The 26,745-nt window shown below is 31.6% G+C and overlaps 1 protein-coding gene across 1 annotated transcript in view; it reads left to right on the top strand.

Annotated features, from left to right (window-relative positions):
- Positions 1-26,745, top strand: part of ASCC3 (activating signal cointegrator 1 complex subunit 3) — a 307,241-nt gene that overhangs the window by 125,443 nt on the left and 155,053 nt on the right. Inside the window, 6 exon segments of the mRNA XM_051997447.1 lie at positions 6,770-6,961; positions 7,260-7,484; positions 13,903-14,022; positions 18,339-18,503; positions 21,034-21,120; positions 21,932-22,108. Coding sequence (XP_051853407.1) covers positions 6,770-6,961; positions 7,260-7,484; positions 13,903-14,022; positions 18,339-18,503; positions 21,034-21,120; positions 21,932-22,108 — 966 coding nt within the window.

The following is a 26,745-nucleotide window of genomic DNA, read 5'->3' as shown; positions in this document are numbered from 1 at the left end:
ACTGGAAAGGTAGAAAAGAACTAAGTTATAAAAGGCTCTAGAACTATGAAACTTTGTCAGTAGTTTACTATGAGCTTAGGAGTCTCTGTATAAAAACAGAGATAATATTGGTTAATTTTGGTGAATTTAAAAAAAATTCTTTATTATAGGGATTGAGTCAGATTCTTTATTATAGGGATTGAGTCAGTACAGGAGTGGGGAGTGATATTGTTGGAAATGAAAGTAGTGTCAAAACTAATACTATCAACATAAATATTTCTAAATTACAATGGGAAAATAGTTTTTGGTTACTTATTCTGCCATACATGTCAACTCTCCATTCCAACTTTGAATCATCTTCAGAGTTGATGAGCATGCCACATTTATCTTTCATCTTCATAAACTCTTATTAACATTCTGGGATGACCAGCTGTAAATTACTTTGTTATTCTCAGTATCCTCAATCATTCATAACGACTCAGAAAGACTTATGATGAACAATCCACTCCATATCCAGGTAGGGAATTGATCAAGGCTGAATACAGATCAAACCATTCTCTATTTCTCTTTCCATCTCTCTTTTTAATTTTTTAAATTTAATTTTTTTTATCATAGCTTTTTATTTCCAAAGCATATGCATGGGTAATTTTTCAACATTGACCCTTGCAAAAACTTCTGTTTCAGCTTTTCCTCTCCTTCCTTCCACCTCCTTTCGTAGATGGCAGGTAGTCCCATTCATATTAAATATGTTAAAGTATATGTTAAATACAATATATGTGTACATATTTATACAGTTATCTTGTTGCACAAGAAAGATCGGATTTAGAAAGAGGGTAAAAATAACCTGAGAAGAAAATACAAAAATGCAAGCAAACAGTAACAGAAAGAGTAGAAATGTTATGTTGTGGTCCATACTCATTTCCCAGTGTTCTTTCTCTGGGTGTAGCTGGTTCTGTTCATTACAGATCAATGGAACTGATTTGGATCCTCTCATTGTTGAAGAGATCCACGTCTATTAGAATTGATCATCCTATAGTATTGTTGTTGAAGTGTATACTGATCTCCTGGTTCTGCTCATTTCACTTAGCATCAGTTCATGTATGTCTCTCCAAGTCTTTTTGTATCCACCCTGCTGGTCATTTATTATACAATAATAATATTCCATAACATTCATAAACCGCAATTTATTCAGCCATTCTCCAATTGATGGGCATCCATTCAATTTCCAGTTTCTAGCCACTACAAACAGGGCTGCCACAAACATTTTTGCACATACATGTCCCTTTCCCTTCTTTAATTTCTCTTTGGGATATAAGCCCAGTAGTAGCCCTACTGGATCAAAGGGTATGCACAGTTTGATAACTTGTTGAGCATAGTTCCAAATTACTCTCCAAAATGGTTGAATCCATTCACAACTCCACCAACAATGCATCAGTGTCCCAGTTTTCCCACATCCCCTCCAACATTCATCATTATTTTTTCCTGTCATCTTAGCCAATTTGACAGGTATGTAGTGGTATCTCAGAGTTGTCTTTAATTTCTCTGATCAATAATGATTTGAAAATCTTATCATATGACTAGAAATAATTTCAGTTTCTTCATCTGAAAATTGTTCATATCCTTTGACCATTTATCAATTGGAGAATGGCTTGATTTCTTATAAATTAGAGTCAGTTCTCTATATATTTTGGAGATGAGGTTCTTTATCAGAACCTTTAGCTGTAAAAATGTTTTCCCAGTTTATTGCTTCTCTTCTAATCCTGTCCGTATTAGTTTTATTTGTACAAAAGCTTCAATTTTTATTAATTGAAATTTTCTACTTTGTGATCAATAATGACTTCTAGTTCTTCTTTGGTCACAAATTCCTTCCTCCTCCACAGGTCTGAGAAGTAAACTATCTTATGTTCTAATTTATTTATAATCTCATTCTTTATGCCTAGATCATGGACCCATTTTAATGTTATCTTGGTGTACGGTGTTAAGTATGGGTCAATGTCTAGTTTTTGCCATACTAAATTCCAATTTTCGCAACAATTTTTGTCAAATAGTGAATTCTTATCCCCAAAGTTGGGATCTTTAGGTTTGTCAAACACTAGATTGCTATAGTTATTGAATATTTTGTCCTGTGAACTTAATCTATTCCACTGATGGAAGATGTTGTATCACCAGGGCCATTATTTAAAACTTTTGGCTTAATAAACATTTTTCAAGAATTGTTGTGGCCAAAGAATTCATCACTCTCCAAGTCTACTAGTGATTAGGCTGTCCAAATTTAGGCATGCTCCTTTGGCAATAATAGAAGTCCAGTTATTTACTCAGCCTATATTTAAAGCCTTTCTAGTTTGCTTGATAATGGGTGTGGGGTGTGTGTGTGTGTGTGTGTGTGTGTGTGTGTGTATGTGTGTGTGTATGTGTGTGTGTAAAATAGCTTACTCTTTAGAATTTTAGTGGAAGTTAAAATAAATATATGACATTATAAAATGAAATTAAGTTTATGGTTTCAATTTACCAAATGTAGCATAATATATAAAATAAAAAGTTTGATGATAATAAATTTTGGTAATTTTTTATATTGCAAGAAGTAATATAGCTTCCTTGTAATAATACCTAATGTTTATTTTGTGATGTTTTACCTGTATTATCTTTTTTGATCCTTAAAACAATCCTGTTTGGTGAGTGTTTTGGTGTTATGGACTGGGGGACTTGCAGCAAATCAGTATGATTTGAATCCAGGTGCTCCCACCTCCATTTTCAGCAGTTTTTCATCTCTTTACTACACTACCTTTCTTGTGGAAAGTGTGCTAATATCAAATCCTGGCTTTAGCTTTAAAACTTATGTGAGTGGTGGCAAATTACTCAAACCTTTCTGAACTTCATTTTTCTCATCTATGAAATGGAACATATCAGTCACTATTAATTTCACACAGTTGTAGAGATACAAGCTACATAATTATGTTGAAGTGTTTTGAAAGATATTCATTATACAGATATGTTTGGTAGTTTTAATAGGTAAGATTTTATATCTTGTCATGTAAATAAGATCCACATAATAAAAATACAAGAATTGAGCTAAGGGGAAAATTCTTAAAGTCATTGAAAAGACCCAAAAAGCCTTTTGGTTGCCAGCAGGTAGCTCTTTAACACTATTTAACACTCTTTATTGGTCAATAGTTGTTGATTTTCATTGTTAGAGGAAGTTGCCTACAGTAAAAGAGCTTTAAAAAAAAAGAAATTTAAATAAGCTGAAGTTTTAGTATAATTTTTACAGGCAAATTTGTAGCAAGTTTTTTCATATTTATAAATAATTCTTTATGTATTTGTTTAATAAATTTTGCTCTCATATTATTTGTTAGCTAACATCAATATTTCAAATTGCATTTGTAAAATATTACTCATCAGAGTAATTTTCTACTGTGAATATTTTTAGGATGTTTAAATGATTTCATGGATGCTCTTAATATTCCCAATTTTCAGATGTTTTCAAATTAATGAATAATTTTTAGTGAGAGGAGAGCAGGACAGGAAGTTAGCTTTTCCCCCCTACTAGTCTAGGTCTTTTTGAATTTTATTTTTCTCACCTATTCAATCTACCATTCTTTACCTATACACTTGAATCTGATTAAATTTCAGTTTCTGTGTCATTTTATTTTCCCCTCTGTGAAAGTAAGAGAATAACAAGATTTGATATTTTGTTTAAATTACTTGTATTATTCATTAATTAGATTAAAAACTTTATAAAAAAGGTATTAATGGTTTTAAAAAAATATTATTTCAATACGTATAAATATTCAACCTTAGTGGAAAAACCTTGTTATAGATTTGCTGTATTAGATGGCCTTCTTTGACAGTAGGTCTAAGTGATAACCAGTGATGTTTTCATTATCTGTTTAAAATAAACCCTCTACATTTAGTAGTTATATGTAGTATCTATATTTGGTTTCTATCAGTGTACTAAATCCCTAAGGCAAATCTCCAATTAGGTTTGCACCATATTAAAGAAGGAAAGAAGAGAGCCAAGGTGAATTAAACCAAAGCTGACCTTTCATGGCCTTTGATATTCTGTGAAATAACAATTAATTTTCAACTGTAGGTGTACATCTTCATCTCAAACATACTTGACATTCACAAAAACAACTAACCAAAAGAAAACCTTATTTGATCTATCCATCACCATTAGCTGCCATCCAGTGTGGTATTCTTCCCTTTCACATCTAAACACTGCCTTCACTTTTTTACTTCTCTTTTTCTTCTTAACTCTCTCTGCAGTCTGGCTTCCAGCTTCTCTCATTTGAAATTTCTCTCTCCAAAGTTACCAATGGATCTCTTGATTGTCAAATCTCCTGACCTTTTCTCAGTCCTTTTTGACCTCTTTGCAGCCTTTGGTATAGTTGATCATTCTCTTTTTGATGCTTTCTTCTTCCTAGGCTTTCTTTTGACATAGTTCTCTCCAATTCTCCTTATGACTGCTCTTTCTCATTCTCCTTTGCTAGAACTTCAGCCAAGGCATGCTTGCTAACTGGAGGTGTCCCTCAAACTCTTTCCTGGCTTTTCTTCTTCCTGTATAATATTTTACTTGGTGTTCTAAAATAAGCTCCCAAATATAAATCCAGCCCTAATCTCTTTATCAGACTCTAGTTTCCAAATGCTTTTAAATATCTTGAATTGGATGCCCCACACACATTTTAAAGTTGGTGTGTCTGAAACTGAACCCACTATTTTTCCTCTTAAACCCTTCCTTTTTCTAACTGCCCTTTCATTGTTGAGGGTACTATCATCTTTCCAGTTAGGCAGGCTCACAACTCTGTGTCATCTTTAATTTCTCACTTTCTCATCTCCCTCTCCAATGAGTTGATAAATCCTGTTGATTCTATTTTTGGAGCATTTTGTATACTCCCTTTTCTTTCCTCCGACATTGCCACCATAGTGAGGGTCTCCTTTACCTCATACAGAAACTACTGAAGTAATTCTTTTATTAATCTCTTAGCCTAAACTATTTCTCTACTTCACTCTGTTCTCTAATCAGTTACTAAAAGTATCTTCCTAGAGTATAGCTCTGACCATGTTATAGCAGCAACCCCCTTTCAGTAGAATCCAGGGGCTTCCTACTTCAAGAATCAAATATAAAGTCCTCTGTTTGCCTTTAAGGCTTTAAAGCCCTTCATAACTTGGATCTCCTTTCTACCTTCTAGTATTTTTACAGCTTACTCCCCTCTATCCATGTATTCATAATCCCTAACACTGGCCTCTTTGCTGATTATTGCACAAAACACTTCATTTCCTGACTCCAGTTATTTTTACTGGCTGTTCCCCATGCCTAGAACACTGACATCTCTATCTTTTGGGTTCTCTGGCTTCCTTCAAGTCCTAGCTAAGATTCCATCTTTTAAAATGGTGAGGATAATGTTAGCATTTATAGAGTGCCTACTATGGGCCAGGTACTGTGCTAAGTGCTTTATAAGTATTATCTCATTGAGAAATAGGTGCTATTGTTAAACTCATTACAGTTGGGGAAATTCAGGCAGAGACTAAATGATCACATAACTAGTAGTGTCTGAAGACAAATTTGAATTCAGATCTTCTTGATATCCAGCACTTTATCCATCTTTTGGCCTAGCTGTCTTTCATAAAAAGCCTTTCCCAGTTTTTCTGTGCCTTTCCTCTGAGATTATCTCTAATTTATCTTGAATGTTTTATTTATTTATTTATATATGTAGGGAAAGATAGAGAAGAAATAGTTTTATATAGCTATTAGCATGTTGTTTTCCCCATTAGATTGTGAGCTCCTTGAGAGCAAGGACTATTTCATTTTGCTTTTCTTTTTATCTCCAAAGCTTAACATAGTGCCTAGCACTTAGTAGGTGCTTAGTAAATACTTGTTAACATCACATTTGTGTTTTCAAATACTAAGATTTTTAAAAAGTGACTTCCCAAATAAACACTAGCGGCTCAGATATAAGAATTTAGAATGATAGAAATGATTAGAACACATGACACATCTCTTCTTCCCTACTGGGTTCAGGCTTCTTTTCACTTATTGTCTCACTACAGGGAGGTTGGGAATCAGCTCTCCTTTGCCTCCACCGCCTGAAGACTAGGAGTATGATTTCTAGCAATACATGCATTACAACAAAATTCAACTAAAAGGCATATATGGCTGCCCTCTGAAGCTCATTATAATGAAATTTTGCCTGTACAGTCAGCTCTTTCTCTTCAGGTACCACTTATTTCCCTCTTATTCAGACATTTCATGGCTGTCCCTCACACTTGCCCAGCGAGCTTCATATTCACCATTTAGCTACTTTTCTTGCAGCTTCCAGGGGTCATAATTACTTTCCCTTTCATAGCTTTGTTTTTTCTTTTGGAATATTGTTTACATATTTCATTGTCACATGTTGATTTTTATTTTGCTGGGGTTTTGGTGGGTATTTCTCTCATTTGTCAGTTCAGGAAAATTGTATTTTTCTTTTCACTGGTGTCAGTTATGGAATATAAACCTCAAAATACTAAGAATTCTTATTATAGACTGTATTTTAAGCTTCTTTCCTATCTCATTTATCTCTATCTTTAAGACTTTCCAGTTTACACAGTCATAAATGTTTTTCAATAGGCTAATCAGTTTTATAAGACTTTCACTATTAGTTTCATTAAATAGTCTAGACGTAATTATAATTTGAAAAACTGACACTAAATTGTCTTAGAGACTTTTAGTGAGAGGAACATAACATTCAATAATGATGCTAAAATGATGAGAACGTTTCTTTCATAAATTCTGATTTTTTACTTACTGCAGGTGCAAAAGTCAAGAAATAAGCAGTTGCGAGAAATGTTTCCAGATGGCTTTAGTATTCATCATGCTGGAATGCTTCGACAGGACAGAAGTTTAGTTGAAAACCTGTTTTCTCATGGACATATCAAAGTTTTAGTTTGTACAGCTACATTAGCATGGGGTGTCAATCTCCCTGCTCATGCTGTTATCATTAAGGTAAGAGCTTATCCTTCTCACATGGATATATATCTATTAAAAAAAAAAAAAGAAACCTATAAAACTATTCATACTGAAAAATAATTGTGTTTTAGGTGGTCTGATTGACTTTAAATTATTTTCTCCGTTGAGAACCTAGTATGTATTATAAAAAGTTAACTATATCATTGATTATGATAGGATTAAGTAAAGTACACTTTTGAAATCATACCATATTTGCCTAATTTCAGCATTCATCTCATCAGGATTATGTTTGTATGTGTTTATGTTAATTTTTGTTAACTTTTTCTTTAACCAGGGAACACAAATATATGCTGCAAAAAGAGGTTCCTTTGTTGACCTTGGAATTTTAGATGTCATGCAGATATTTGGTCGAGCTGGAAGGCCACAGTTTGATAAATTTGGGGAAGGCATAATCATAACAACTCATGATAAACTCAGCCATTACCTGACCCTACTTACTCAACAGAATCCAATTGAAAGCCAGTTTTTGGAAAGCCTTGCAGATAATCTGAATGCAGAGGTAAGATCTGATTAATGATAACTTGTTATCTTAGAAACTATAGCTAGCTGAAAGTCCTAGATACTCTTGGGAAGAGATCAGAGAAAAACAGAAAAACAATGCTATTCTATAAGGTTTTCTCAAAATTGGCATCTGAGTATCATTGTACAGAAAAGTAGTATATAAATCTCTCATGTGATCTACAGTATAGCTAACCCAGATTTAAATATCATAATATATAACTAGTAAATAATGATAATGTAAATTGCAAAGAGCTAGCTTAACATAGTCTAGGATTTCTAAACTTCTTTCTGTCCCCAACCTCGTTGGCTTTCAATAAGTCTTCCCTATATTCTTCCATTCAACATGAAAAGAAATAAATTCCAGTTGAACATGCATATTTGTATTAAAAATTTTGTAATCAGTCTTTCATTAAAGAAGCTTTATTGAATATGCAGTCTTTATTGTAAAATTGTTAAATCTTTATCAGAATTTAGCCAGATAAATTAGTAAGTCCTTGTATTTGTTTTTTGTCAGGTAATAGTTTTATTTTCAATATAGTGGGGTGTGTGTGTGTGTGTGTGTGTGTGTGTGTATTGGTTGGTTTCTCTTCCTCCTTTCCCTCCCCTCGCTACAGCTAGGAAGTGTTAAGTGTCTGAGACCAGATTTGAAGTTAGGTCCTCTTGACTTCAGAACTGGTGCTCTATCCACTTAGCTGCCCCCAATATAGTTTATGGAGTGATACCTACATATGCTCAATATTCCAGTTTCATCTTCTTTATTATATCTGTTTTTTTATTTTTTTATTTTATTAGGTTTCAGATAGTACCTTTTTTTTTTTTTTTTTTTTTTTTTGGCAAAAACAGAATAATTAGAAGAGTTCACATTTATAGAATGTTTTAAGTGTTTTCTTCACAAAAATGCTATGAGGTAAATAGTGCAAGTTATTGATTCTAGTTTGCAGATAAGAAAATGTCTATGCCTACAAGTTAAATGACCTATCTTCTGTTATACTTATATCAAGAAGCAAAGACTGGGGCAAAACCAACATCCTGTTCCTTAGCTTTTTATAGTAATCCTGTTTCTCTTATGAAATCCTCATCTTCTTAATTGATAGAAATATGGCATTTTATTTCTTTCTTTTTCATTATCCAGAAGCAAAAATTCTATTTTGAAGATAAAGGTTACAGGATAATAGTTTCTATTTATTTTGGAAATATCAGACTTATTTCAGAAATACTTGTTTTTAAAAAAAATTCCTCAAGTTTTTTTTTTCCCCATGCAGATGCTTCTTAATTTAATATGATTAATATGTATTGTAATCTTTATATTAATCTTAATCTTAATTTTGATCTTTTGTGATCTACTCTATACTTTGGTTACTGATTCTTCCTTTTTTTTTTTTAACCATAATTATGAATAGTTCTTACTCCTGTTCCTTATTAATATTATTTTAATGATGGGACTTTTTATACTGAAGTCTTTTATCTTTTTGGAATTCTTCTTGAATATGGTACAACATGCTGGTCTAAGCCAATTTTATTCCAGATTGCCTTCTGTTTTTTCCTAAAATTGTCTTTTTTTTCCCCTAGATCTATAAAATGACCCCGTGGTAGTTTGAGCAATATGACACTAATTCAGGAGATTAATTTAGATATTATTGTCATTTTTAATACATTGGCAGAAATCTGCCCCAACAGAAAATTTCTTTAATTTTTAAGTCAATTTTTGTAAAAAGTGTTTTGAGATTTTAAGTTTCAGTAATGTCTTACTAAGTTAATCCCATATATTTTTATTTATTTTGAATAGAATTTTTCTTTCTAGATCTTCCTCCTGCCTTTCTCAGTAAATCTGAGAAACCTATTCTTTTTATAGCATTCTTTTCATACGTTTTGCTCAAGATCTTGAAAATGAATGGGGATATTTTTCATTCTGTTTGTATTCTCTGTATGCCTTTTCATTGCCCTTTGGATTTCCTTCAAGTCAAATTCTTAGGGGAGTGAGGCATTTCAAGATTTGCAACATAGAACATTAAAAGTCACTTAAGGCCAACCAAGCACAGAAATGATTTCAGTTGGAAAATCTATAATCTTGTCAAATAGAAAGTTGTGGTGGCCAGTGACACACAAGAATTCAGTAGAGCACAATGGAAAGCATGGATAGAAGTGAGTGGCACATGGAAGGGTAGGATATAGAAAGGAATGGATTAAGGGTGATGGGAGTAAGAAAACAACAAAGAGGATAGGAAAAGAGATTTGTAGTATGGCATCCAGAAGTTCAGAATTATTGGGGTATGGAAAGAATGAGACTGTGGACATCATTGAAGATTATAATCATTGAATGTGGACAATCATTGAAGATTAAAGTTAGAAAAATTATCAGCGCCTAAAACCATCCAGACTCACATTTACAGAGTTGGAAGAGACCTCAGAGGCCATCACAAACCAACTGAAATTTGAACAAGACACCTCTGAACATTTATTGCATTAAATTAATAATTGAGACCTCAATTCTCAAAAACAGGCAAATTTATTAACATATTACATGACTTTACATTTGTCAGATTTTCTTAAATTCTAAAGCAAATTTGAGTATACTTGAAGGAACGTAGAATTGTCTGTTTGATGCACAAATAACAAAACTTCAATGCCAAGAAAGAAAATAATTATGAAAAGTCACCTATAATAGTGCATCATTTATTATTATTTATATATTTTCAGGAAATATGTAGATAGATTCAATAAATAAATTTCTCAGATCAAAGAAAAGAAAATGTAACACAATGATCATACCCTGAATATTTATTTGGAAACAAAAGTATCTGTTACCCAAGTTTAAAATAAAGCATTTATTTTTAATTCAACACCAACCAAAAAAAAATATATATATATATATATACATATATATATATGTATACACACACACATATATATAGTTGTTTAAGCCTACAAGTTAGGAGGAAAATCATCATTGCTAATATTGAATGTACTTTGTATATACAAAGATCTGATCCCTGTCTTTTAGGATTTTTATATTCTGAATACTCATTGTATAATCAGGAAATAATCATAAAGCCAGAGACCAAATGACAAATTGGAGTACTGGAAATAAGATTTTTAATAAAATTGTTGTAAAAAATCTTATAACATTTGATTTCCTTAGTCTTCTAATGGTAATCTCACTTTTAACCATTGTGACTGCACATTCATAAAACCTTGGGGGAGGAAATAGTCAAAAAATATTGCATATGTTTAATAGGACTGATCTAGAGAAGACAAATTTGATTTTAACTGTCTCGACTAGGGCACTAAAGGATAGAAGTAAGTGGAATATGTGTTAGTCCTTGAACTAATCTTTTTTTGATAGGAGTATCCTAGATTGTATAATAAAGGAACTAAGAGACAGACAAACTTCTTCCAGACTTTTGAATAACCCTAAGTTCTTTACCTTACTGCTGCCTTACCTTTCATGAACAAATACACAGGATCCTCACAATGTCACCCGATATCTTTTCAAGAACTGAACTGTCAAGAGGGGAAAAATACTTTTTAAAATTATCTTTACAAACCTAATCGCTTTTGGCAGCTTCTAACTTCTTTTTCTGTTACTCTGCTTTCTCAAGCCTTAGAAATGTAGAAAGCTTGGGGATAATTTTTATAGTAGACTGGAGAGTACTTGACAAATTTATTGTAACGACATACATAATTTAAAACCAATTTTCATTAATCACATTTTAAAATTACATATGAATAATAAAGTATAACATATTTGCCTTTTATATAAGATCAACTGGTTATCCTCCTTTATTTAACAAAGTAACAAATTATAACTTTCCTAAGTTTTATTATGGGAAGGTATTATAAAATACCTTTCATTTCGTCAGACAAGTATACTTAAGTTACTGCTACCTTTCAGCAACTGTTTAGAAGTAGATATTGCTTTTTGTCACTAGGTGGCGATCAAGGATTGGTATCTAAAAATGCACTCTGATAATTTTATCACTGGGTAAAGTACATTTCTTTTATTGTGAATATTCAGAAATCTTCTTTTGCAAAGCTCTGTTAACTCTGTAGTCCATTCTCATTGTTCTTTTATCATTATTCTTGTAATGTATTTTTTGAAATTATTGATTTTTTTTTATTGATACTTATAGTAGGGTAATTTTTTGTTGTTTATAAAATTACTATTTTCAGAATGGTATATTATTTTAAAATGTCTTAATATATCCCACGATAAATTTTTTTTTTCATTTTACAGCTTTTGGTTAGATGTTTGGAAAAGAACTTAAGAAAGCATCTAGACTTTAACCTTATTTTTAAACTAACTTCCCCTAAAGCCATGTAGACAAATGGATGTCTGTCCTATTATTTAAGAACCTTAGGGAATGAAATTGTATAGCTTCTCTTGTTGTAACTCCTTTAAGAATTTAATACCTCTTATTGTAAGGAAATCTATAAGAGGATAAAATTATAAATTATTTTTGTGTTTTGTTAAATTTGATGCAAATGAGTATTCCTATTTGTGGTTTTGAAAGCACATTAATTTTTGCAGTAGATGAAAGAGAAAGAGAGAGAGAGAGAGAGAGAGAGAGAGAGAGAGAGAGAGTGTGTGTGTGTGTGTGTGTGTGTGTGTGTGTGTGTGTGTGTGTATGTGTCTCTCATTCTTCCTGTCATATCTCTTAATCCTTTTTACTAGTGAATAGTAGTAAAAATATTTTAATTAATGCCATTAAATAACTCTTTAATTCATATAATTAAATAATGATACTGATTTTACTTTCATTTTTTGATTTTGTTAACAATTAAAAAGTAGAGATGTGAAAAGATTGAGACACTAGAATGTGAGCATTGTTCTGCCTGTAATTATTTTTGTTATTGGTATTAGCCGTTTTAGATATACTTTCTTTGGTGTTTTGGAAGAAGGTATTGTGAATATCACTGAGTTGTCAGAAAATATCTGGGAGTTTGATAGAGTTACTTTTATTATTATGAGGATAAAATTATTGAACAAGAACATCATATTAGTTGCACGTTGATGAAATTTTTAATAAAATGAAAAACTCCAATTAAAGGAAACTACTTATTTATCTGTTGTCTTTATGTGCTGTTGCTATCCTAATTATTTTATTATTACAATTTTTCCATTTTCTAAGACTTTTGTATCACCTAAAAATACATTTCTACTTATTGTGGAATTTTCAGAATTTTGATGAGTTCAAAATTATCTAAGTTACTTTTTTTTTTTTTTACTATTGTTAAACTCATGAAAATATTTTTATTAAGCAGGCATAGAGAATTGAGAGATAGCCTTGGAATCAAGAAGACTTAGTTTAAGTCTATATTCCAGGCAATACTTTAAAACTAACTTACAAAACATGATTTTTGATCTGAATTGGTAGAGAGAACTTATCTAGAGCCATGAAATCACAAGTCCAGCTCCCCCTCCCCCAAAAAAAGGTTTTTGTGCATTATAAAAATATATAAAGTATAAATCATCAATTTAAAACTAATATACTAAATCAGGAACTAGATTTTACTTCAGACTGAATTAAAAATAGATATGAAATTTATAATTCGTCTTGTTTGAAATGCATATTTTTCATAGAATTGTTAAAATTGAAGGATAAATAATATTTCCATTATTCAGATATAATTTAATGATGGTATATTTAGTAAAGAGAGGTATTTTATTGACACTATTATAATATGACTTTCTTAATAAAATATTTAGAGAAATAGAAACAGTTTTGATGTATTTTGCTCAATTTTTTTTCATAAAACTTACATGATATTGTAAAAGATGATTTGTATTCGAGTTTCAAAAAAGGAATAGTGGTATATTCTGTGATGAATATATATATATATATGTATATATATATAAATATATGTATGTATATAATAGAGAAGTCTGAACTTAAAGATACTGTGTTATAGTGAAGTTAATTCTTACAGATTTAAAACTCTTTATGTTTTTAATTCAGTTTCAAGTAGAACATATTTTAATAACACTGCTAAAAATATCCTTATATTCTTTAGACCTAAAGTTTAATTTGAAAAATGTTGTTAACCAAATATGGAGTCAAATTGGTGAAAGGCAGATAATAGGTCATCTGGTCCTATACCCTCATTTAATAGATGAGGAAACTGTACTTCTATACATTAAATGGCTTGGTCATGGTCATATAGTTAAGAAGTGGCAGAACTTTATATGAACCCAGATCCTTGGATTCCACAATCACTATTCTTCATTTTTATAACAATATGCTCTTTATTACATTTTCAAAATGAGATGGAGTCTCTTTTAAAATTAAGAGAAATAAATGCTATTAAATTGTTTTCTTTTTAAAGTATAGATTGATCTAAACCCTTTGATTGTGAAAAAATATTCTTGATTTTATGCTTATAACCTGTTTTAATTTTTGTCATATTTGAACTTGCAGATTGCTCTGGGAACAGTTACTAATGTGGAAGAAGCAGTGAAGTGGATAAGTTATACTTATCTTTATGTACGGATGAGAGCAAATCCATTAGTATATGGCATCAGTCACAAAGCCTATCAGGTATAAAATGCATTTTTAAAAAATCAGATCTGCTTTCTGGTTTGTAATCTATTCATGATAAGAAGCCAAATATTTACCATTGCTGCTTCATCTGACAACAGCTATGTATCTAAATGAAGGAAAGATTTTTCATCTTTAATCAAAAATACAGAGGAAAGTCAGTTTCTCAAAACCTTTTCTCAGAGATATTGCCACATAAACTTATTAATGTTCAACAAGTTACCTTCTATGTTCTTTTCTCCACAGTTTAAAATTTTATTGTTTTTTCCACTATCAGTTTCGAAATGTCAGAACAGAAAACCTAACAAAACTTTGAAAATAATAGACATGCTACATATAATATATTCTTTTCTTAATACATAATCCACAATTAATAGATTGCAGGTAATGAAGTTTCATTTAAGATTTTCAGAATTGAGATCATTTTTTTCCTTTGTTTTTAATGTTTTGTTGTATGAATGTGAGCACAGAGAGAATTATTTCTATGTGGTTCATATTTAGAGTTGTATTGTCTCATGATTCATGGAGAATAGGAAAGTTTGTCTTTTCTTTGCAGCCATATTTTTAAGTACTATTCAATTATAGAATAAAATCTAGTCTCTTTCTAATAGCCATGTGCCAACTATTGATGACTAAAACTCAACCTAGCTGACTGAGAATGCTTTGAATATAATTCATCTAATTTTTTTAAAGGCACTTAAACAAAACAACTTTTCTATGTACATTCTTCATTAGGTATATTTTTATGTTGTTAACAAATGGTGCTGTCACTTTTCTGTTCATTGTACTTTGCAGCATTCCCATAAGGTCAATTTATAGATGATAAAATTGAAGTACACTTGAGAAACAACCAATATAAAAACTACAAGACTACAAAAAAATTCAGTAGATTTTTAAAATTTGTAATTGTTCTTGGTTTTGCTATCACCATTTATTGAAACCTATATCAAATTTCAAATGGATATCATTTTATTTCCATTAGGTAGAGCATCAGAAAGGTAAATTCAACCCTTTTCAAACATGCAAAATAAATTTTAAGGAGGTAATAACTTGACCAAGATCAAAAAGCAAGAGACAGGACTCCATTCTTTATTTTCTAATTCCAAGAACAGTGATCTTTCCAATATAATTTGTTGCATCTCCTACTTAAAATTTTCAGTGATCTCTTTATTGCTAGATGTAATGACCTTTTTTCTCAATTCTTTCTGACTTCTCTGAAGCAGTTGGTACTATTAATTGCCTTTTCCTTCTGAATATTCCCTCTGCTTTAGGATTTCATAACACTACTGTCTCCTGCTTCTCTTTTTTGTCTAATTTCTCTTCTTTTGTCTTCTTTGCTGGTTCTTCATCTCTTATCCACAAATTGTAAAATTGTAGATGTCTCCCAAACTGTTATTTGTCAGGCAGTTACAACATTTAGTTAACTACCTGCATTGTGCTAGGCTCCATGCTAAGTGTAAGGACTGGGAAAAAAAGTCAAGATGATCCTTGCCCTCAAAGAACTTGCGATTTAGCATCCTCCTGTTATATTATCACAATTGATGATATGATCAGGTCTCACAGGTTAAGTTATTATTTCAAAGTACATCATTCCCAGATCTGCATAGCAAGCCTTTTTTGTTTCCTACATCATCAGTTGCTCTTTGTACATCTCAATCCAGAGGTCCTGTAAGGCATTTTATATTTAACATATGCAAAATAATACTTATTGTTCTCTCGAATTCTTTCAGTTTTCCAAACGTAGCCTACTTTTAAGGGTAACACCATTATCTCACTCAACCAAATCTGTGACTTTTGTCATCCTCTAAGTCTCACTTGCATTTACCATACTTAGCTAATCCATATCTTACCATATCCCATTCTCTTCATTCACACCATCACAACAGTAATTCAGGCCCTCATCACTTCTAGGCCTAAACTGTTGGCTGCTGAAATGGTTTTCCTATTGACCATTATTTAAGCATATTTAAACTCTATATACTAATCTTTGAATTTCTGCTACCTGAGCTCCAGTTCTTTACCTTCTTATCTCCACCTCTCAGTTTCCCTCGCTTCTTTTCTTTTCTGGTTTCCCAGACAGTACTTTCTACTAGAGCTTTCCATTCTGAGATCACCCATCTAATATGTATGTGTATATATGTATATATATATATATATGTGTGTGTGTGTATATGTATCTTGCCACCTAGTTTTTCAAATTTTATTTCCTACATTATATTGTAACTCCTTGAGGGTAAGACTGGTTTTCTTTTTTCATTTTTATCTCTAGCACTTCACTTAAGTACAAAACTAACTATATGCTTTTTTTTTTTTTTTTTAGTGAAATGTGTATATGAACTGTAAAATTGCATGTGAATAGTTTAAAATAAAGAAATATTATGTTTACAAATATATTTGTCATGATAAAAATATTCTGAGAAGCTTCATGGAAAGAAATCTAAACAATAATTACTTATATGTTATAAAGTAGTTATGAAATGCAGAGCAAAATAGTAACTAATTTCTATGAAACACTTTATTATTTTAAGAGAACTAATTTTAAAAAATTTTTCTTCCTCCCCCAAAATACATGGCATTTTTAAATCATAATTTAGAGTCTTCAATTAATGATATATCTGCAGTTATCTATTTATCTATCCATCTATCTTTTTTATTGTATTGAACATGAAGTTTCTGGTAGCAATGAAGTTTATAATAAATAATTCATTTTAAGGGATTTACTCTTATTCACTGATTTAGTAATGTGGATTTCTAAATGTTGTATTTTATAAACATGAGACAATGAATGTTTACTTATTTTTAATTTACTTTACAGGTAATATGCTAATTCATCACATACAACTATCATCAATGTCACTTTTTGCTGTAGTTCCCCTATATGTTTTTCTTTCTCTTTCTATCCCTTCTCCTTTCATCCCTCCATTTCCTCCTGCTTTTTTTTTTTTTTTTTTGCTCTTCTCCCTTTCTTCTCTCTTTTCTGTCTCTATCTCTTCACCTCTGTCTCTGTTTTTGTGCTCTCTGTCTCTCACACACACATGCACATACATATACATACATAAACACAGAACTGTGGTTTCCTTGATTTAGGGTAATGTAGTAAAGAAACTCTCTCAACCACTGAAGATCAGCACTTACACTATAATTCATCACCTTAAAATTGGCTGAAACACTGGAGAGGTTAAATAACCTGTCTAGGAATACACAGCTAGTGTGCATTAAATACTATCTATATCATATCAGGCTGCTCTTATGTACAGATTTTTTGTTGTTGTTGTTTTATTTTGTTTTTATTTTTGCTTTTGTTTTTTTTGCTGAGACAATTAGGGTTAAGTGACTTGCCCAGCGTCACACAGCTAGGAAATCTTAAGTGTCTGAGACCAGATTTGAAGTCAGGTCCTCCTGGTGCTCAGATTTTGTTTTAAAATCTATTACTAATTCTACAATTTTGGTGAAAGTTTACCAGAGTAAGAGAAATGTGATGTGAATTCAAAAAAGAATTTACTAATGCTTCATCCTTAGTCATTTAAGAGAGTTAGGTAATATAGGAGATAGCGTATTGCACCCAGGGTCAGGCTTGACTATAAAATAAAGATAGTTACAGTATCCACTTCCCAACATAGTTTTAAGGGTCACATAAGTTAATATTTGTAAAGTTCTCTGTAAAACTTAAGGTGCTATATAAATGATAGCTGGTGGTGGTAGTTACATGTCCTAGAACATAGGCTCTGGAGTCAGAAATATTTGAGTTGAAATCCAACTCCAGTTCCTTTAGCTGTGTGATCCTGGATGAGATATTTAACTTCTCAGTGCTTCATTTTCTTCATCAATAAAATGGCAGTAATTACAGTATCTACATCACAGGTTGTTTATTTGGTTAAATTGTTGAGATAAAAAATGCAGATTATTTTCTATTAAATTCGATAGACATAAGTTACTCTGTGAAAGGTGTCATGTTTAAATATATCAAAATCTGAAGGATTTTAAAACTGCCCAGTAGCACAGATCAATCAGTGGTTTGCCAAATTTTGATTTTATATTTTAAAGGATTATTATACTCTAGCCATACAACTGAATAATTTCTCTGAGCATACAGTTCTTTTTTATATTTCATAGTTATAGTATAATTTTTCACTAATTATATAATTATTGCTATAAAATTATAAAACATTCATTTGTTAAGTAGTGGTAATAAGGAAAATTGTCTCCTAGTCCTCTAAGATGTCAATAACAAAATTAAGTAATTGTTATAATTGCCTGTTTGAAAATTGTAGTCCAATTAAAAAGGATATTTCTCATTCACTCTGGGTCTTCTGTAGATGGATCCAACATTAGAGAAACATCGAGAACAGTTAGTCATTGAAGTTGGACGAAAATTGGACAAGGCCCGCATGATTCGTTTTGAAGAACGGACTGGATATTTTTCTTCAACAGATTTGGGCAGGACTGCCAGCCACTACTATATTAAATACAACACCATTGAGGTATTACACTGAGTATAATAAATAAAATTTCAGCAATAAATTTATTGATAGTCTAGTCTTTTGCCTCCATTTCCCCATTTAAGAAAAAAAGTTTAGCATTTTTCAGAAACTTTTTTTGTATTATACCTTAGATTTATTATTATTATTATAATATTATTGGGAATGCCAATAAGAAAAATCATTCAGACAATGCAGCCTCTTCTGTTTAATTGGAAGTTTTAAAGAGTTGCTTGGGGCCGGCCGTAAGTGGTGGGAATTTATACTGCACTTTTTAGACCCTCTATGTTAAGATGGAACTTGAGTCACAATCCTCCTAATATCAAAGGCAGCTTTTTTATACAGTGTACTCTGTCAGTATCATTCAATGTGAAGGTAGAAGCATGGTTGCAAGCTTCATGCTGAGGCACTAGTCTAGCAAGGATTATAAGAATATAGGACAATACCAAAAGGGTAGCTGCTTGGTGATATTTTTGGCTGAGTGAATCATTCTTTGTATTACACATGCAACTTTAAGCACCAAAAATTGAAGAAATTTTTATACTTGAGGTCTAAAAAAGAAACTAGGCTTAGTTGGAAAGAGAATAGTCTTAATTTGAATACCAGGTCAAGCAGGTCAAGTCTGCTAATTGGATAACAATGGGAATTTGAATCCAAGAGGCTGTGAATTATAGCTAACTACATATATAGTTATATATTATATATAGGTAACGATTTTTTAAAATAACTTTTTATTGATAGAACCCATGCCAGGGTAATTTTTTACAACATTATCCCTTGCACTCACTTCTGTTCCGATTTTTCCCCTCCCTTCCTCCATCCCCTCCCCCAGATGGCAAGCAATCCTTTACATGTTGAATAGGTTACAGTATATCCTGGATACAATATATGTGTGCAGAACCGAACAGTCCTTTTGTTGCACAGGGAGAATTGAATTCAGAAGGTATAAATAATCCGGTATAGGTAACGATTAACAGCCCCAAACACAGGATATTAACACTTCGTCCTTACTCAAGGGGTGTGTGTATGTGTGTGTGTGTGTCCTACCCCTAATTGCTATATATAATATAATCCTGTATTTGGTTGATTGTAGATATGCTGAATTCCATGCCCATTCCTAGTCTTCTGCCAATAAATGTGGACATTATCTAACTCTTGTATTTATATTCCCAGAACTAAACACAGTCCTTGGAACACTGCAGTTTTTTAATAATTGTCGATTCTTTGATCAATTGATTATAGAGTTACATGCCTTACTCTAGCTGGACTTAGTTGTTCTCAGGAATGAGCCAGTGACCATTGTCAAAACATAGAGCCAAATATGAAGAAATATATTTGACAGCATTAGCAAAGAATTAACAAACTGTATGGATTATATCTCCATAACATTTGCACCCCAATTATATGGACCCATACCTGTACATGTTTTACATTTCAGAGGATATTATAATGTATTTGCCAGTGTTCTTTCAGCCTTTTGAAACCAGTCTATAACTTTTTATTGTGCTTGCATCTTTTTATGATGTCATCATATCACATCTTATTACTCTTATCCGATAGTTCATAGCTAACTACAGAATTTCCTTTTCTCAAGTTACTGCTTTTGCCACTCACTCAATCACTTTCTGATAGATTGTCAGTTAATTTATGTTGGATTGTGAGAATGAATTAAATATAAGAGGACTTTTTGAACAAGAGAGTACAATAGAAAGGCAGTGTGGTATAGTAAAAAGAGCCAAATGCATTTGGAATCAGGGAGAGGGTTGAGTTCTCATGTTGCCCGTAAAACTTAGCAGCTGCAGGACCTTGATTACTTATTTAATCTCTCTTTGCTTCATTATCTTCATTAGTAACTTGAAGATGATAATGCTTAAAGGTACACTTTACAAATCTTAAGTACAGTGTCATTCTAATGTACTATTAATACTATTATTATACAATTTTTTAAAAAAGTATTTTTAATGTTGCTTCTAGGCTGTTTCTCGTTCCTTTTCCGCCCTCCTCTCTGCCCATTCCTTGTATTTTTTTTTCATTTGATCTAAATTATCCTGCATATCCTTCTTAGTAAAATTTTCAAAGTCTTGGCAACAGTAGGCAAGCTCTACGTCCCTGCTTATTCTGCTCTGAATTTTATAGGATATGTAAATTGACTAGTTTATATGTTATGTGCATACGCACACCTTGAAAGAGAACAGGACCCTGACCATCATGATCCAAATTTTTAGCTCTGTTAGGAAATTTAAATAAAATTTTGTACTTTTGAAGATCTCCCTGCTAATGCATGTTTTAGAAATTGACTTAAGTGAATGAAAGAATGCATCCAAAGTCATGATATAGGAAATAGTGTTCCAAAACATTAAAACCTCTTGGGGTGTGGTAGGGAGATGTGTGTGTGTGTGTGTGTGTGTGTGTGTGTGTGTGTGTGAGAGAGAGAGAGAGAGAGAGAGAATTATAATTGATACTTAGTAATTGAAATTAATATATGGAACTTTTTTTTTACAATAACAACTAAATATTAAACATATTTTGGTAGACCTTCAATGAACTCTTTGATGCACATAAAACAGAAGGAGATATCCTTGCTATAGTGTCTAAAGCTGAAGAATTTGAGCAAATTAAGGTAAAATTTTTTGTATCTATCTTTAAAAACACTACACCACTCTCTCTTTACAGAATTTTTATCTTAGAAAAATATTAGCTGGGTAGCATGCAGTATTTCAGAATAAGGGAAATTGTTTCAAGCTACCAAAATTATATAACTCCAGTGTGATTTGTTTTCACATATGACATCTTATGTTGGCTCTGAATTATCCAGTTCAGATACCTGCTTCTTTTAAATAGATGTTGTGTAAACAGAAACTCTTAGGAAATCACAAAGAAGGCAAATGTATGTTTTGTCTTATAATACTATAATGTGCCATATAATATTTTATATAATGTATAATGACACAATAAAATATTAAAATATTGAATGTTTTGTTTTATTCAACTCAAATATAAGTTTTTCTTTATTAATCTCATTAACAGTGAAAACTTTAATATTGTGAATCATAGTTCTTCAGTCTTGAGGTGCGAATGTATTATGTAATATATGCATCCAATCTTAATTCTAGATCACTCTAATCTAGATGGACAGAGGTTTTACTCTGGTCAAATAAGAATTGATCAAAAGATTGAATAGCAACCTTAATATTAGTGATGAATAATAATGTAATTTTATGAGTATTAAGACCATTTCAAATAACATTTTATTAGCAGTAGTGTATCTTGTGTATGGGGGGGGGCATTGTTTGTAGCATTAAAAAAGAAATATATTTATAGCAAAGTGGATTTTTTTTTCAAAAATGAATAAAGTAGGTTTCATTTTATAGGGATGTTTTCCTTTAAAAATCAGCCCTTAGTTATTTTTAAAGATTTTTTTTCCCTTATAGGTCAGAGAAGAGGAAATAGAGGAGTTAGATGTTTTATTGAATAATTTCTGTGAACTCTCTGCTCCTGGAGGTGTAGAAAATAGTTATGGAAAAATAAATATCCTTCTTCAAACATATATAAGCCGAGGAGAGATGGATAGTTTTTCCCTGATATCAGATTCTGCTTATGTTGCCCAGGTAACAATTTTTTTTTATTTTTCTCATTCATTCTCAATGTTTCTTATTTAATTATTTAACTTATTTAATATAGGAGTTTTATAGCCTACTGCTATGAAAAACTTTTAATAAATGAAAGGGGTACATTTCTTTAGGCTTATTTCTCTCCTAACAAATATGCTTTAAATTATTAGTCTTTTTATTTTCACAAGTAGACTTGTGAAAACCAGAGGATGAGAATTCTTAGTTACAGTAATTCTAATGTCCATCTTTTTATTTAATAATCTAATATGAGTATGATTTTTGTTTTTAAAAAAACTATAGAAGACAAGGATATAATGGGGTTTTAAAATGCAAAATATCTTAGAAAGCTTAAAACTTTTCAAATATATGTCTGTATGTTATGTAATACACATTCCTACTTAAGCCCTAAGTTTAATAAATATCTCTTGTACCAACTTCATTTCAAATGTGATCATATTCATCCCTTGGCAAACAAACCCTTCACCTGACCCCTTAGATCATAATGTTGGGATCTTAAAGGAAAGTGTTATCTTAAACCCATAAAGCTCAATGAATGTGTAACCTTTTAAAAAATGATGTCTTAAACTCTTTGATAATTAATACATATTATTATATGATATATATCATGTTATATATTAATATATATTAGTTGCATAATATATATTAATATAAATAAAAATAAGTTTGGGCCTGCTTTTCATGAGGGCAATGTAGGTCATTTTGTTTACAATCCTCTTTTCCATTTAAATGAAAGGGAAAAAAAGATTTGCTCCTTTAAAGAAGCTTTCTTTAGCTTAACAAACTTTCTTTTAAAATTTGTCTTTCTCTGTTAAGAACATCCTATATTTCCATTATATTTTATTGGTTAATAGCAAAAATTTGAATAAAAATAAAGTCACATGCAGATATTTTTATTAAACTTCATTATAGGTAATAAATTTTGTGAAAAAGAAGGAATGTAATGTTATGGGATGAAGGTAGGAAGAGTATATTGTTTTAAAGTAGAAAGGTGTAATATTTGAAAGATATATTTTCATGGAAAGTTATGTTACACATTACAACAAATTAAAATAACAAAACATGAGAAGAAAGAAAAAGTTTGTAAATGTGACTTAGGTACATTAATATATTAATTGAAAGAATTCTAGTTTGTAATAAAAATAGTATTTGGGTGATGATTTCATGCAATATAAAAAGTGGAAACAGGTGTGGTGAGAAACTTTAACATCCCATTTTTCAGTGATCTAAGGTTACATGTCATTCTCCAGTGGGATATCAGAGAACAATATGTACTTAATAAGAACTCTTATACTTGGCAACACTCTTTATTTCTAACTTCCTTTTTATTATTTTTCTCAAAATATTATTTCATTATTACATATGAAATAATATTATAAATATATATATGGATATGGTATTATGTGTGTGTGTGTGTGTATACAAACACATATACACACACATATATATGCCACAGTAACTTTTATCTTGAAAGTTAATGGCAAGTCTAAGAAACTTTAATATTTCAGAGTTTTATCTGAAACTGTATATGTCAACAATAATATAATTGTTAAAAAGCTCAGTTATCTTTTTTTTTTTAAATAACTTTTTATTGATAGAATGCATGCCAGTATAATTTTTTACAGCATTATCCCTTGCATTCACTTCTGTTCCGATTTTTCCCCTCCCTCCCTTTACCCCTTCCCCCAGATGGCAAGCAGTCCTTTACATGTTGAATGGGTTGCAGTATATCCTAGATACAACATATGTGTGCAGAACCGAACAGTTTTCTTGTTGCACAGGGAGAATTGAATTCAGAAGGTATAAATAACCCGGGAAGAAAAACAAAAATGCAAGCAGTTTATATTCATTTCCCAGTGTTCTTTCTCTGGGTGTAGCTGCTTCTGTCCATCTTTGATCAATTAAGGCTCTCTTTCTCGAAGATCCACTTCCATCAGAATGTATCCTGAAACAGTATTGTTGTTGAGGTATATAATGATCTCCTGGTTCTGCTCATTTCACTCAGCATCAGTTCATGTAAGTCTCGCCAGTCCTCTCCATATTCATCCTGCTGGTCATTCCTTACAGAACAATAATATTCCATAACATTCGTATACTACAATTTACTCAACCATTCTCCAATTGATGGACATCCTTTCATTTTCCAGCTTCTAGCCACTACAAACAGGGCTGCCACAAACATTTTGGCACATACAGGTCCCTTTCCTTTCTTTAGTATCTCTTTGGGGTATAAGCCCAGTAGAAACACTGCTGGATCAAAGGGTATGCACAGTTTGATAACTTTTTGAAGCTCAGTTATCTTAAGAGACAGTGAGGATACTTACCTTAGTCTTGATGATTGTGGTGTCTTATTTTACAAGATAGTGAAATGAGAATATAAGGACTGCATTGTTTAGATAAATTGTATATCACACAGCCTAATATTACACTGCTGGAAGTAGCACCAATGGACATATATGTCCTTTCCATAATGTAATGAACATGGTAGTCCTCCATAAAGTTAATCACTTTATGGTACTGTCCTTCACCCTTTAAAGTTAAACTCTAGTCTCTAAGACTAAAATTTTCACAGAAGTTATAGTCACATTGGTATAGGAAGTTTCCTTTTCATGGGTTCCCTGTACTATTGAAATAACAAATATGAACCAAAAAAATTTATTAAGCATTTCAGTAGATATATAATCTCAATGTCAGTACCTCCTCCATTAGTACTATCTGTCCCATACCTTCACATTTTATTTAGTTCTTGTCCATGGACTTCAGTAAATTCTACATGAAAAAACTATACAAGGATCTAGAAGTCTTCTAGGATTTTGAAAATTCTATGTGTACCAGTCTATATACCCCTAGTATACCTATCTGATATATCTCCGTCTTACTACGTGGTTTAGCCAAAAGCAGGTAATGATATAATAAGTCAATAAATTGTTTATCCAAACATATAAAGTAGGTTTGATAGTAAGCATTCATTTTTCATCCTTTGATTTTTCCTAAATATATTTATTGACCAATTTCTCGCGATTGGTTATATATCTCATTGAAATGTACCTTTAGTATTCTAGGGCTTAGTGTAGTCAGTAGAGTAGCATACTCCAAGAACAACTGGTGACCTCATCTTACATAGGAAATATAATTTTTGTTCGATTTTACATAGGACAATAAACTAGCAACCTCCTCCAACCCCACTCCCACTCCCATTTTATACCTCACTTATAAATATTGATCTAGAAGATCATTCAGCAAAGTTATCATAGCATCTTTCATTTTATAGTTGAAGGAACAGAGATTTACATATTTATCCAAGGTCATAGAGGGAGAAAAAGCCACAATTTTGAATTTGTATTCTCTCTCTTCTGAATCAGTGCTCCTGCTATACCAATGCCTAAAATAAAACTTTAGTGCTATATTTTTCTGAAAAGTATGAATCACTAAAGGGTTAAAGTTAATGTGGGGAAAGGATATTTACTAGTTTTGTGTTCTATGTAGAATTCAAACAAAAGTTAGGTTTCCTATATTATTGGAAGTCTACTAGATGCTCTTGAGAATCCTATTCTACCTATTACTAAACCTTAGAATACTAAAAGTATTGGTACTGTATTGGTTTTTAGGTCTTGGAATGAAAGCATGCTGTTAGACTATTGCATAAAACTCTGATGTACACCAATATGAAATACTAAACATAATTCCTGAAAGAAAAAAAAAACCTCTCCTTTTCCTGCTTTTTCTCCCTTCACATTCATTGCTATCCTCCTCAGTTCTAGTCCTCCATAATATTATTACTCTTCCTTTGCCCTCCAGAAAATTTCCTTTAGAATCTTTCCTTTACTTTGAACAAATTAGCTTTCATCCTCAGATTCTTTCTCTTAAATTCCTTCCCTTTGGGTAGGAATTGAAACCCGAACTTTTTCTGAATTTTGCAAAAACTTAAAGAAAACCTGGATAATAAAATGCTCCAAGAGTCAGAGAATTTGATGGTTAAAAGAGATTTCAGTGAGCCTTTAGTATAATCCATAAACAAAAGGAATGCCCATTGTATCGTGCCTGGCAAGTGGTCTTGCAAACTGATTGAAGTCACACAAAGAAGAGAAACTTTCTACCTCTCAAGGTAGCCCATTTTTCTTTTGGATAACTCTTAATTGTAGTAAGTTTTTCTTGACATTATGTCTAAGTTTTCCTCTTTGAAGCTTCAACTCATTAGTCTATCTTCTTTCTTCTGGAATCAAATAGAAAAAAAAAATAGTCCTTCCACACAAGAACCCTTTAAATACTTAAGATGGCTATTTCCCTCTGCATCTCACCCCCAACCCTCCTAGATTAGTCTTTTTTTCTATGGCCTAAAGATTCCCGAGTTCTTTCAGCCAATACTAATATGACATGAACTCAAAACTTTGCACTTTGATTTCACTCCTCTGTGCACCATGCAGCTTATCAATGTTCTTCTTAAACTGTAGTGACAAGAATTGAATATGATATCCCAATGGAGGTTGCATTAGGGTAGAACAGTGGAACCCTCACCTTCTCATTTCTAAAATATACAAGACCTTATCAGCTTTTTTAGTTGCTGTCAAAATATTTTACCATATTCTGCTACTGGATACACCTTAACTTATAGGAAT

This window comes from Antechinus flavipes, chromosome 4 (assembly GCF_016432865.1).
Source record: "Antechinus flavipes isolate AdamAnt ecotype Samford, QLD, Australia chromosome 4, AdamAnt_v2, whole genome shotgun sequence".
NCBI lineage: Eukaryota > Metazoa > Chordata > Mammalia > Dasyuromorphia > Dasyuridae > Antechinus > Antechinus flavipes.
Note: the sequence above shows the minus strand (reverse complement) of the source record. Positions and strands in the feature narration are given on the sequence as shown.